The 14,290-nt window shown below is 41.3% G+C and overlaps 1 protein-coding gene across 1 annotated transcript in view; it reads right to left on the bottom strand.

The window, feature by feature from the left end:
- Positions 1–14,290, bottom strand: part of MPPED2 (metallophosphoesterase domain containing 2) — a 168,292-nt gene that overhangs the window by 80,926 nt on the left and 73,076 nt on the right. The window contains exon 4 of the mRNA XM_012758146.3: positions 3,100–3,325. Coding sequence (XP_012613600.1) covers positions 3,100–3,325 — 226 coding nt within the window. The remainder of the gene's footprint in view (positions 1–3,099; positions 3,326–14,290) is intronic.

Below are 14,290 nucleotides of genomic sequence, written 5' to 3'. Positions count from 1 at the left end.
CTGTATTCTTGGTCAAAACACAAAGCATCAACAATTCCAATAGATAGGGCAAAACCCATTTAAAGATCTCTGTAAAAAGGTGTTCAGCAGGAAATAGTTCAAGGTCTGTAGAAATCCCAACAAACACTATGCTTAACCACAACTTCAGGAGAACATATCAGAAAACTAAATGATGCTGCCTATTTGGTCCACTTTACCACCTTGGCCAGTATTAAAATTAAAAAACTTTACATTTTAACCCAGTTCAGATATTTGCACCACCACCAAAACGAGATCATGACCCATCACATCACGTACTTGAATTACTCTGTTTGATTTCTTGAGATGCTGCAAGATCTGCCTCGGGACCAAAATCATTCCCCTCATTCATCACAGCTGTAATCTGGTTTAGCCAAACCCTACCCTGAACAGATTCGAATCAGCTCCGATAAAGGAGGAAGTCTGTTGCTGTCATCATGTCAGCAACTATCAATCCAGGGATCTCAAAAGTCTGGCTTGCTCAGGAAGAGTCTTAAATGTCCGTGCCTTCTGAAGATTTTTCAAGAGTAATCTTAAGTTATTGAAAAAAAAAATTCATCTTAACTTGCATATCGAGCTTCTCAGCCAACCAGAGGTCATTTCTCAACTATTGCACTGTGCTTAAGAACCGGACTATGAAACTGGAAATGCTCTCTCCCTCCCTCTCCCTTTACCCTGAAATGCTAATATCAACATCCTACATTACCCCAATATCAGTTTTTAGATTATAGTTTGGCAGGACTAATTTCTGCTGTTTATTCTCTTGCCCTTTACCACCGTCTCACACATAAAAAAGTAAATTGATGCACACTAATAAAGCTGGGTATAAAATGGATCTGCAGATTATAACCACCAAATACCACATCATCACCACCACCCCCACACCCCCCAATCGCACTGTATACCCTGGAGTCACACGTGCTGATTTCAGATCAGAACACTACCTCTTACTGTGCGTGGTGATTCTAGAGCAACTACTTAATCTTTCTGTGTCAGCGTTTTCTGACCTGCCACATGAGAATCATTATAGTACCTAAAGGTATTCTGAGGATTAAATGAGATAATAGATGTAAAGGGTTTAGAACAGTGCCTGGCATATAGTTAAGTACTTAATTAAGAGTTCACAATCATTGTCAGATTGATTTTAAACAGAAATGTACTTCCTGTACCCCCTCATCAGTACTTCTGGATACCAACTAGTAAAGCCAGGAAAAAAAATTACAGAAAATATCTCAATTTTTTATTTCACAGAGGCCGAACCAAACGGTTGAGTCAAGTGGTCAATTTGAACTTACTCTGTTTGTCTTTTCCCAGTTTTATCTGCAACTCCTAGGGAAGAACTAAAGTACTTTTCTACGTTGGGTGAGTAAAGGTTAGTTCTTCTCCCACACAGAGCCCTCATAAAAAAAAAATCCTAGAACCCTCTGATTTTGATGATCTGGTCTTACACTCTCATTTTAAAGAAGAAAAAAGTCGTCACTCAAAAAGTGACTTGCCAGGCCGGGTGCGGTGGCTCACGCCTGTAATCCTAGCACTTTGGGAGGCCAAGGCGGGCGGATCGCTCAAGGTCAGGAGTTCGAAACCAGCCTGAGCGAGACCCCGTCTCTACCAAAAATAGAAAGAAACTAATTGACCAACTAAAAATATATATACAAAAAAAAAAATTAGCCGGGCATGGTGGCGCATGCCTGTAGTCCTAGCTACTCGGGAGGCTGAGGCAGTAGGATCGCTGAGCCCAGGAGATTGAGGTTGCTGTGAGCCAGGCTGACGCCACGGCACTCACTCTAGCCTGGGCAACAAAGTGAGACTCTGTCTCAAAAAAAAAAAAAAGTGACTTGCCAAATTTCAAATACTCAGTGGCAGAGCCACGGCCAGAAAAATGATAATTATTATGCTAAGCAAACCACCAGATGCTCTAAGTCCATTGCAAACCTCACCTATTTAAGCCTCATAATAACCCTCTAAAGTAGGTATTATTTCACCATTTTAAAGCTGCAAAAACAGAGGCTCAGATGCTGTGAAGGAACTTCTTTAAAACCTGACAACTGACAATGGGATAGAGTCGAGATCAAAATGCTTCCTGTCTGGTCCCAAAAGGATATGTGTCCACTTCAAGTTTTCTAGAGCTTAGTTCTGAGAATTCTAGTAGCAAGAGCTCTCAACCAGTAACTTCCAAACTGTCTGTGCATCACCCTATCTGTGGAAGCTTGGAAAAAATACAGATTGCTGGGCTTCATCTCAGGAAGGAGAGTCGGCTCTCCGGGGACAGGGCTCCACAGCCTGTATTTCTACAGAGCTATTCATCCTGATGTGTAGAGAGATTTGAGAAACCCTCATGTAAGCAAGATATTTTATGACTGCTTCCAGGACAAAATGAGAGGGAAATGAGTTACCTAAGGCTGATGGAATGTTCACAGTAGCCGAATCTGTGTGAAGGGTAACGTGGTGACCTTCTCTCATACCCTCCTGTGTCACACAGACACACATGTAGCCCCAGTCACATAAGCATACACAGATGGCCCTCCGTATTCGTGGGTTCCCATCCATGGACTCAACCAACCACAGATAGAAAATATTAGGAAAAAAATTCCATCTGTACTGAACATGTACAGATTTTTTTTCTTGTCATTATTCCCTAAACAATATAATACAGTGTAACAACTCTTTATGTAGTGTTCACATTGTGTTAGGTATTACAAGTACTCTAAAGATGATTTAAAGCATTTGGGACGATGTGTGTAAGTTACATGCAAATAATACTCCATTTCACATCCCGGACTTGAGCCTCCTTGGATTCTGGTATCTGAAGGAGGTCCTGCAACCAATACCTCACTGTTACCGAGGGACGACTGGACGTATCTGCAAAGCCCCGTGTCCTTTGATCTGCCTAAAGGAATCTATATTACAATGAAAACAAGTGCTGCGTTTTGCAGCAGACCAGAGTATGTGTTTTGGTGAAATGACAGCAGTAAGGTTTCCTTCCATCCTAATCATTCTCATTGAAAACCTCTAAGTCAAAGCCACGTTTTCTTGGTACCTAGCTAAAAAATGGTCAAGAAAACTGTTCGAATTATCACTTACCAAGGTGCACCGTATATCCTGAATCCCTTCACTGTTACCTCCGAATCTTGTAAGTAAATACTGTTTGTCAGGAGAGACTGAACATTGTCAAAGTCCTCTGGTTTCAATTTGGACACAGAGGGGAAACGGTAGTAGTCCTGTTTAACAAGGTCTGCCATGAATTCCTTATCAAATGTCAGTTCATGATTCCCAGCAATCACTATTTTATATTCATATGGCAGGTTTCCTGAAATAAGAAAAAAAAAAAGCACCAATTAGCACGTTCATTTCCCATCACAAAGTACAACAGCTGAGACTGCGTGATTAGCAGACAGCTCACCCAAATGAAGTAGCTCACACATTCCTTTACATTTCCATGTGAACCAAAATTTACGACTACTCCTTTATGTTAACAAAAATGACAATAAACAGTAGATAGAATATCTGCTAAGAAGCTAAAGCGCTACTAAGAAGACATTCCATTTTCTAGCTCCATTTCCCTCTTCTGTGTGCTACAAATTCAGTGATGCTTCCACACGGTCGTGAATCCACATTTTATAATCATCCAGTAAAAAATCACTTTGATCACGATCCTTAAGAAAAGGTCTGGACTTGGTTTGGTCCTCAAAAAATAAACCAACTATTCTTAACAACTCAGATAACTGGTAGATTGTTTAAGTATATCCTTCATATAAAAGACATGGCACAACTCAGCACTCCACGATTTATATAAATGAAAAAAAACCCACCACATTGTACAATTTCATATTGCAAGTCTAATTTTAAGTTTACTTTTTGGCTTGTGAATAAAAAGAACATTATTAAGGGCCCCCTGATTAGAAGGCTAACTTTCTTCCCATTGGGATGGGAGAAGAAACTGTAAAGCTTACCCCCTTTTAATATTTATGGTATGGAAATGTGAGTTCTCGGTGTGCGCTTTTTATGCAAAAGTTTCCCGATCAAAATGAGATAATTCTGGGAAGAAGAATGAAAGCTATAAAGGAAAACCCAAACACCAGACTTCTGCATAGATTTATAATGTTTGAATAAAGTACAGATCATACATATTAATAACTCACCGTGATGCTATAAGAACCAAAATCCAAAGGGAGATAGTGCTGGGCAGCTGTCCTCATCCTGAAATTAATGCCCTTTTCTCCACTCTCTCACTATCCATTTCTCAAGCCTCGCTGTTGTGCTGCTGCTCATTTTATTTTATTTTATGTTATTTTAAAGGAAAAAAAGGTGGGGCAATGGCACCTATAATTCCAGCTTCCCGAGACTCCTGGGTCCAATGCAAAATTAATGTTTCCTGCTATTCCAGGAAGAATTAAAGTTACCACTGGCAGGAAATTGGATATACTTGTTGTAAGAATTGGTCCTTAAAAGCAAGCTAGAGTCTCAATGATTTAATTTAGGAAGCTTAGTGGGGAAGAGAATTTTTTCGGGGGGGAGGGGAGAGGAGGGAGCAAGTTCTGTCATCTGTCCACTTGGATTTCAGCAATGCAAACTGCAAAGATTCCACTATGAGGACCACACAATCTCAGCAGCACACTGCAAACATATCTGCTCATATTGAAGTGGATTTTAAGACTGATAGATTATGTTTTGTAATGTTACCGAATTTTCTTTAGCTATTAATTTTTAGGTTTCTAACAGTAATAAAATTTCATATACAGCATATGCATTAATGGGGAGGCTTAAGAGAGAGGAAAAAGCAGTCTAATAGAAAATAATACTGCAGAGGGAAGAAACCAGAAAAGTTGAGGTTAAACGTCAATGGATATCTTTGACTACTAGCCCACAATACCGTGTCACATGCTTTTGGCCTCAGTTATTTGCAAGGCTGTGAAGAGCTCACAAAAAACAGGAGGCCTTCCTAAAATGCATGCTTGTGTGAGTTTGGTAATTAGGAGTACGAGGTATGTCACAAGCCACTTAGAGAGTATGGTGATATTTTGCACAATTCCCGCACTTAAAGTGCAGATGGAAGACGTATTAACAGGGCCACAAATTCCCAGCACTGCACACACTGGAAAACTGTGAGAGGCCCCCAACTTTAATAACCATTGCTCTGTGACCCCATTGTCTTGATACTGCACCCCTAGATTCACCTGCCCTCCCCAAACCAGCTAAAACGTTTTCCCGGACAGTAATCTGTTCCAAGGCAGGTCCCACCTGCATGAATCTTTGAGCAAAAGATTCTACCTGCACAAATCATGCTGAAGCTGCCCAGTTCCCCTTTAATCATTCATGACGATGGACTCACTGTAACCCTGCATTATGCACCACTGCTCTTGCAGGAAAGCTTGGCTTCTCAACGTGTCCTCATTTCGGAGCTTTGGGTTCAGGGATGGCACGGGTGAGACTAGCTACCACGGCAAGGGAAGTCCACTCTGGCCCTTGAGATCATTTTTTTTAAAGCAAAACTGCAAAGTAAATCTTCCTCAGGAAGACAGGCATCTTTGGTGTCTTTTAAATCAAATTTTTTGGAAACTCAGCATAAAAAAGTGGCCACCAAAATGAAAAGCTGCAGAAACACTGATGGTATTTACACACCGCCAACAAACTCATCTCTTTCCGAGAATCCAATAGTAGTTTCCAACTTCCATCCTCTGTTACCTATGTTATGAGATTGTCTGACATATTTTCTTTTTTGCTGCACTGACCTTTCATCTATAATCTGCCAACCTTTATGTTTTATATGAAAAGTGTAAGCAGGGCAGCTGACAAATCTCCTGTTACTTGATGGCATTTTCGTTTTTTTTTTTTTTTTTTTCAGACTAGATTAATTTGGAAGGCTCTGCAGTCAAGCTTCAAACTTCTTAGTATTCAAATAGCATAACTTTAAAATTGTCAGACAAAGAGGTGCCTGACTTTATCCATTTTATTCAGATCAGGCCATCTGAGCTGACCCACTTGTATAAAAAACCAAGGCCCTATATAGTAACTCTAACATGGAAAAAATCCTTGCTCTGAATGACCTAAAGAACTGTACCAACGCACCTGCTTCAACTTTCCTGAGACACAGTATACGTTCTACTAATGATAGACAAGATTATTTTAGGTGAAACGGAGAGGAACCTTTGACAAAATGTCAAATAGTTCTGTATATCTTAAAAATGCATATTCGGACAAATATTAATACACCAGTATAAGTAATGATATCCTTTTTCTATTTTATATATAAAACAAAAGGTAATTTAAAGAAAACGATTGAGCAAATAATGGAGGTAATAATTCACAGGTACAGTAAAGTGATGATGGTATTAAGTAAATGAATGAAATGAGGGAAACTTGCCTGTCAGCTAAGGTTAGAGCTACAGACTATGAGCAAGAACATAAACTCTGAGAGTCAGTATCTGAGTCCTATTCTAGTCTATATCTTCTGTGCTTAGTGGTGTCACATAAATACATACTCATGCAATGAAAGGCAACTGGCTCCTGGCTGCTAGTCATCAGTTCTAACTGCCCACACTTGTGCCACCCAAAGCAACCATCCCGCAGTTTTTTTTTTCCAGTTTCTCTCTAGCTCCCAGGCTCTGTCTGCTCCCCTAACTGGACATGCAATATCTTCTCTAACCACCTGGATAAAGAGGGAGAGCAAAATCTCTTCATTTCTTTCTTTTCACTTTCCAATCACTCCAACTGTTTGCATCTTTTCATCTTTCTAATACACGCTGAGCATCCCTTATCCAAAATGCTTGGGACCAGAGGTGTTTCGGATTTTGGAATATTTGCATTATACCGGTTTAACATTCCTAACCCAAAAATCCAGTATCTGAAATGCAACAGTGAACATCTCCTTTGAGTGGCATACATCAGTGCTCAAAATGTTTTGGATTTTGAAGCATTTCAGATTTTGTGTTTTCTGATTCGGGACACCTCAAACTGTAATTGGCCTTATAATCTCATTCCTCCCACTCCCACAAGCATCTTCCATTTCCAGACATCTCCAGTCTTTGATATTTTGGGCCTTTCTACATATACATCGAACCCTTCTCCTTAGTGAGTTTATGCTTACTCAGCCCAAGAAAACAAAAACAAGAAACTCTTACACACACACACACACACACACACACACACACACACACTCACGTGCCTCATACGTGATCTTAAAAATTCCTTGACCTTGCTGCTTCTTTAGGATTCTTTCTCGTTTTACTTCTCAACTTCTGGAAGAATTCCAGAAGCTTGCACCTGGTAGGCCAAATTTAGCCCACCGGTGTGTTACGGATCGCCCTTAACTAAGTTTTATTTTTTAAAAAAATCAAACTACCATTTAGAACTCAGGAGATAACACACAATAATTTCTACACTTACAGCTTCTTGTGGAAAATCAAAAGATCAGGCAATACCGGCCCCCAGTCTGCCAACACACTCCACCCAGTCTGATGTCTCCTCCTACCTGGCCCTACTTAGCATATTTGTTTTGCCCGATGGGCCACCCTATTATTACATTTAACAACTTCAGGAACAAATGGTTACTCAAAATGTATCCAATGCAATCTGGCTTCTGCTTCTATTCTCTTCCAGAAGCTTCCCTGGAATGTCACCAATGACCTCCTAATGGCCAAAGCCAAGGCTTGTTCTCAATTCTCACCTCTGCTGATCAAACCACACTGACATCAGTGACTGTCCCTGAAAGCTGCGATCCCACCCCCAGGGCTGCAGAACTCCCCCACCCAATCCCCATCTGTGGAAAAACTGTCTTCCAGGAAACCAGTCCCTGGTGCCCAAATGGTTGGGGGTCACTGCCTTCAAGTATCTATCTCCTAATGACTGACTGGTATTTCCCTGCCTCTGCTTTCTTGCTTCTTTGCATCCCATCTCATGTGCAGCTGACTCTGTCACACTCTCCTTCACCTTCGCTTCTATAGATAGTGTTTAATACTTTTACTGTACTTCTCACACTTCTATTCTTCATGATTCAATTTTAAAACTATTACAATTTAAACTGTGGAGGCAGCATGGGGTTAAGAGCAGGGACTCTGCAGCCTTTGCCACATGTTAGTTACATGACCTCGTGAATAGATAAGGAGAAAGATCAAATGAGATAAAGCTTCCAAAGGACATGCATGGTATACAGGAAACAATCGGTGCACATGAACTATTATTACTCCATTTTTCAGTTTTGCTTTTCGCTTGTGACCTGTCTCCCCCTAGACTCAAAGACATGGACTATGGTTTATGGTTCCTGGTTTCACCCAAAGTACCCAGTTCAGTATCTTCCAAATGGCAAGTACACAATTAATATTTGTTGAGTAAGTGAAGGAATGAATGAACCTCCACAAGATTTGCCAGGGGCTTCCCTAGAACTCCAGGAGCTGAGGTTGTCATCTTGGGCTATGACAACGTTCAAAAAAGTGTCACGTTTTCTTCCAGGTTTAAGCTCTCATGAAAGGTCCTATTCTTTCTCTGAGACATCTGATCTAGCCAACTAACCTCCAATTAACTCTTTTTAAACTATAGTTTTCTCAAATATAATATAAACAAGGTAAAATAATAGTTCTACCTCTGAAGTTTGGTGAGGATTAAACAAGATGCTGCATATAAAGAAAGTGCACAGTTTCTAACACTTTATAATCATTCAATAGACATTAGCTGTATTGTTAGTGTTATTATGATGATGATTACCCTTCCCAATTGCCATCTAGGAAATCCTTAGGTTTATCCACAAATTGAATCACTTCCTGGTGCCAGGTACAATGTCACTACTCTCAAAGGAAAGCATCTGAAGCTGGAAAAGAAAACCTTGATGTTCCTAATGGCAGGAAGTGGCACGGTCCAACACGTCCTTCGAGCTAACAAAAGTATTCTTAGGGCCAAGGGCGCATCTGGATCTACAGCAGAGGTGAAGGTCAGTGGGCCTATGACACTTCCAATCTCACAGTGCAACGCAGCACCTCTGGCAAGATGATACTAACCTCCCACAATGTGTGCCCTGAGCAAGCCACTTCTTCCCTCCTTTTCTTGTTCAGATACCCATCTCTTCCAGTAGTTACTGAATACCCAAAAATATACCAAGACTGGCATCTCCTTGACAAACAAATATGTCACAGGGGATCAGCGCCCATCAGCATGTATTAGCTCTAGAATTACTCCAATGAAACTACGGCTCATGAAAAGTCAGGATGTTTGCCTCTTATATCTTCATGATTCTCCATGTACACGGTGCTAATGCAATAAATGCATATGCATTTCTTTAAAACCTCAGGGGAAGCAGAAACATCCCAAGATCGATACCAGACTGCTTCTCTCAAGAGTGATTACTCATTTGGAATATCTTCAATTTTTTTCTTAGAATCACAAGATGGGGGGAGGTATTCTTTTATGAGCATGCAGCAAGGAACAGAGTATCTAGAAAAAGTTATGATCTTCAGCTGCACACACGTCTGCTATAAATCTATAACAACTTTAGAGCAAACACACAGCAACTTGGGTCAAGGTCAGCCTCCCTTCCCTAGAAAACTCTGGCCATTCAGTGTGTCCCTTCAAGTGGCTCCCATGAATCACACACAGTACACGAACCCAGGAGGTGGTTTGACGCTGCGCTCCTGAAGCCTCCCCAGGAGCCGGAGCAGGGCAAGGTGGGGAAAGACACAAGGGCGGCAGGAGGGACCTGCTTCGATGTTCCCAGAGCAGCTCTGCTTTCCTTGATTTTACAATCCGAGGAAAGATTTCGTTTGAAGAAAGTTATCCCTGGCTTAAAAAAAAATCAAAAAGAAAAACCACTGATTCATCCAACTCCATTTTATTGATAAAAAAACCGAGTGCCAGAGAGGGGCTGCCACTTGCTAAGCACAGTCACAGGCCAAGTTGGCGGCACAAGGGAGACCAGACTTCAGGTCTTTTGCCTTCCAGGCCAGCAGTCTTTCGGGTGATCCCAAATTTGGAAGTCTGGTGAAGCTAGGTTCGAGGTCTACCTCTTACGTTGAGTCCTCCTCAGGCCATTTGCCCACCTATGGTGATCTTTTCTCTACTTCTAGGCAGTTATGGCCCTTTTTGCTTATACTGTGAAACAGAACTCTCCATTCTAAATGCTTCTCCGGCTATGCCTCCATGGGGCAGGAGGCAGTGTCAGCCTCATGCCCTGACAACACACATCCTGGCTCAATTAAGGCATTCCCGAAATACCACTGCAGCTGTTGGTGTAATTTCTTACCTACTAGCACGCAGGAGAATTTGGGAGCCCACCCAAGGAAGGGAGGGCCAATTTTATGTGAGGTCCCGGAATTTAAAACTTGTTGGCTATCTTATGAGAACTAGAACGAGACTTTGACAGGAGAACTAAAGTCTTGAGGTAATAAACCCAAACACCTACAGGGACTAGAGAGGTGAAAAAACAATGTGAATTGAATTGAACTAGGTGGAAGAGAATAGGGAAGAGCAAGGACTGGGGCACCTGTGCACCACCATTTTAAAATAAACATAAGGCTGGGTGTGGTGGCTCATGCCTGTAATCCCAGCAGTTGGGAGACTGAGGCAGGAGGATCCCTTGAGGCCAGGAGTATGAGACCAGCCTGGGCAGCATAGTGAGACCCCCATCTCTATAAAAAATTTAAAAATTAGCTGGGCGTGGTGTTGCGTACCTATAGTCCCAGCTACTCAGGAGGCTGAGACAGGAGCATAGCTTCAGCCTAGGAGTTCAAGGCTGCAGTGAGCTATGATCATGAAACTGCACTCCAGCCTGGGCAACAGAATGAGACTCCATCTCTAAAAATTAATTAATTAATTGGTTAATTATTTAATTAAACATCTATATGCACTGCTCTGGCAAAACGTGATTCCCTCACTGTCTTGTCCCTCTCCCCCAATAAAAGTTAATGCCTCTAAAGATTAAATATCTTGCAACTGCAATCTATTTTCCTAATACAACTCATCAAAGAATGTATTACTCTTTAAAACTCAAGCTTAGGTCACACAAAAACCCAAGGTCAATTCTAGAATATTCACTTTTCCTGGGAACCTGCTAGAAGATGGCTCTCGCCCCATACTCGTCATCCCTCATGAATGGGACGTACGGGAAATGGCCGTCAGGCTGTCGCTAATGCCAAATACTGCCTTCCCCACACCCCATATTTTATCAGGGATCCAGAAAGAAAGGCTAACTGCTTGCTGGCTCCTATTCTTCTAAAACCAAGGGGGAATCCCAGCATACAGCAATAGTTCTTTGTGAAAGACAGTATCCAAAGGCAAACATGGCTTGTTGGGTTTCCTGGGTTCTATATAGGTGACAAATTTTAAGATCTTCAATCCCTGTGCCCTCTCACCTCCATTCTCCTAAATTATAGATTTTGGAAATATATTAGGAGATCAAAAATGGCTGTGGCATAACACTCACAGTAAATAAAGCTCATGCCGTAGCAGCAAGAAAAATGACAGAGAGATGACAGGACAGAAGAACTTGCTATGGCTCCCAGGTGCCCAGGAAAAGCAAACTCACAAGGCAGAGACTTCAGGCTCACCCTCCCTTCCCAATGTGCTGGGAGAAAGAAAAAAAAAAAAAAAAAAAAACAAATCTAACTTTCTGGGATTAAAAAGAATCAAACAGATATATAGTCAGAGCTATTATCGCGGGACTGTCTCTAAACAAAAGAGATACATTAGAATTTAATCACACTTCTGAAACCTTTGGCCTGCAATGGGGCAGTGCCAGGGGCCTGTTTTCAAACACTGTTCCCTAATGCTAGTGATATAAAGAAGCCTGGTTAGACCCCTCAAGGTAGACAGAAGAAGGAAATTATTCCTATTTAAAATTACTATTGTATTTTTAATATTGTGACTCCAGCAGGAACAGGGAAAATGTTCGAACTCATGAAGACTCTCTATTACACTGGGGAATGAATAAAGAATAGTCTGGGCTTGAAAATTGGCCATGTAGAAAATTCTGCAGGAGGATGGAAGGAAAAAATATAGATAACACCAATGGCTTGGAGCATGGAAGAGCTATGAGGCTCAGCGATGGACTACAGAGACGTTTCCTCTAAATTCCTTCCTTCCTTGGAGATTGTTGGGCACTGACAGCAGAGAAGGGCTGAGCCCAGCAGGGCAAGCTCTGTCAGCTAGGAGGAGGCAGAGCCCACCTTTCACTGCTGTTCCCTTAACACCTAGAAAAATGCTGGGCACTTAATACCCACCACCTACTCGTTGTTACATGAATGAATGGACCTCCAGAAATCCCTCTTGGCTCCATGGTTTGCACTCACTTGCCTCAGCTGCAAAACCACCAGAAACATTTCAGTCAGGGCAAGCTCCGTCTCTGACCTCAGTCTGTCCCCCGTCAGGCTCCATTAATTTTCACAAGTCCTGACAGCTCTAACGTTAATACTCACACTTGCTGATGGAGCCACACAGCAGGTTCAGACTGCTACCTTCTCCTCTGAAACTCATGCATTAGGGTTTCTTCCATGCTTGCAATGGGAAACCAAGTCTAAGAAATATTAAACACAGAAAACTAGATTACAATAATGTCAGGGCTAAGCCAGAAACCCAGGAGAATGCAAGGAACGCCGAGTGAAAGCCCGGTGGTCTGCTGCAGGAATTGGGGCTAGTGTGAGAAGCCACGGCTGAAACGCTCCCTCCTCTTCTTCAGCCTCCTCCATAAAAAGAATCCCAAGGCACAGGAGATGAAACTCCACTCAATGGAGTCAAGAGTCCACTCCCATTTCTCCCAAGGAAAGCAGACTCCCTCTGGACCTGAGTGGCCACCAGCACGTTGCACTGATGGCAGGTAACAGAACTAAGTGCAAACTGCGAGGGAGCAGATCATTAGTATTTTTCAGAATTTTTCAGAACCAGGAAACAGCCCAGAGATTTCATTGGTGTTTAGCAGCTCCTTATTTGTAAGCATTCCTGTCTCAACCACAACCTTATTTCAACATAACTTTTTGTGGCTTAAACACATACGCATACACACATACTCATTCACCTTCATATGTTTATTTTTTTAAGACAACCACAAACTAATAAAAATGAACAATATCCTCCTTGTTTCTCAACTGAGTATCTCTAAGTTGCCACCCAGACCAACATGTGTGTTCTAAATGTGAAGCTCTGGTGGTAATGGTCTACCGAAGCTCAACTCCAAATATACTTGAGTAGTAGTAGCTGAATAGACAACAAAAATTATAAGAGGGCCTTGGCTTGTTGGGAAAGATTTATATGACAAACAACAAATTTGATTTGAACAATCAGACTATGTAGTAAAGACCATTCCATCTACTTCCTCGAGCTTCAGAAAACTGGATTCAAATCAGGGTTCCACTGGATAGTCACAAGAAAAATTGGTAAAGACATTGTCAAGTCTCATCTTGATCTGCTGTGTGCATGTTTACATCACTTGAACTTCTAGGAATAAGGAACGCTGGCACTAAGGAAAGAGAATGAGTTTTGGAGCAGACAGATTTGGGATCAAGTTCCTGGCTCTGCCACTTATTACCTGTGAAACTCAAACTCAAAACATGCTATTTAAGCATCATATTACTCATCAGAAAAAAGATGAAGAATTGTACAACACACTTTACAAAGTGGATATAAAGACTAAGTGAGAACAGGAAAGGACTCAATACAATATCTGACACATAAAAGATGATGAAGATGATGACTGTTATTTTTATCCTTTTGTCTTCCATTTTGCAGTGTAACTTCACTTGGGATAGGGGGCCCATCTCCTACTTCCCACCCCCATTAAAGAGTATTTAATAAATATCTTTAATAAACTAATAGCATTGACTCCCAAAGTCTATGGTGAGTTGAAGAATACTATTAAATATGTTGGGTTCCTCCCCCCTCCCCAACAAAGCCTTTGAAAAACAACTGAGAAAAAGGTGTTCCTTCTAGCAATAATTATAAAATAAGTGGCAATTATTCTACTGAATAATTAGAGGAACAAATGCAAATCCTATGTGTTTGCAGTTTAAACCACTAAGTATGGCGAAGATCAAATTAAATAAAAAGTAACAGGAGACATAAAGGCCGTAACTTTTTTTAATAAATAACAATTTTACAGGCTTTTTAGAATCCCCCCTCCTTAACCCAGCAAATAGGAATAAAAAATCTTTTTGTAATAACTACTATCATTTTTGCATGCTGAAATAACATTTGGGCAGATGATGCAGAATTTCAGCGTGCAGTGATTCTGCGGGGCAGGGCTGCAGAAGCCAGACTGGAGGGTTGACAGTGGAAATAAAATCTCTGCCTTAACAGCACC

The sequence above is a fragment of the Microcebus murinus genome, chromosome 4 (assembly GCF_040939455.1).
Source record: "Microcebus murinus isolate Inina chromosome 4, M.murinus_Inina_mat1.0, whole genome shotgun sequence".
Taxonomy (NCBI): Eukaryota; Metazoa; Chordata; class Mammalia; order Primates; family Cheirogaleidae; genus Microcebus; species Microcebus murinus.
The sequence above is the reverse complement of the archived record's forward strand: the minus strand, read 5'-3'. Positions and strand labels throughout refer to the sequence as shown.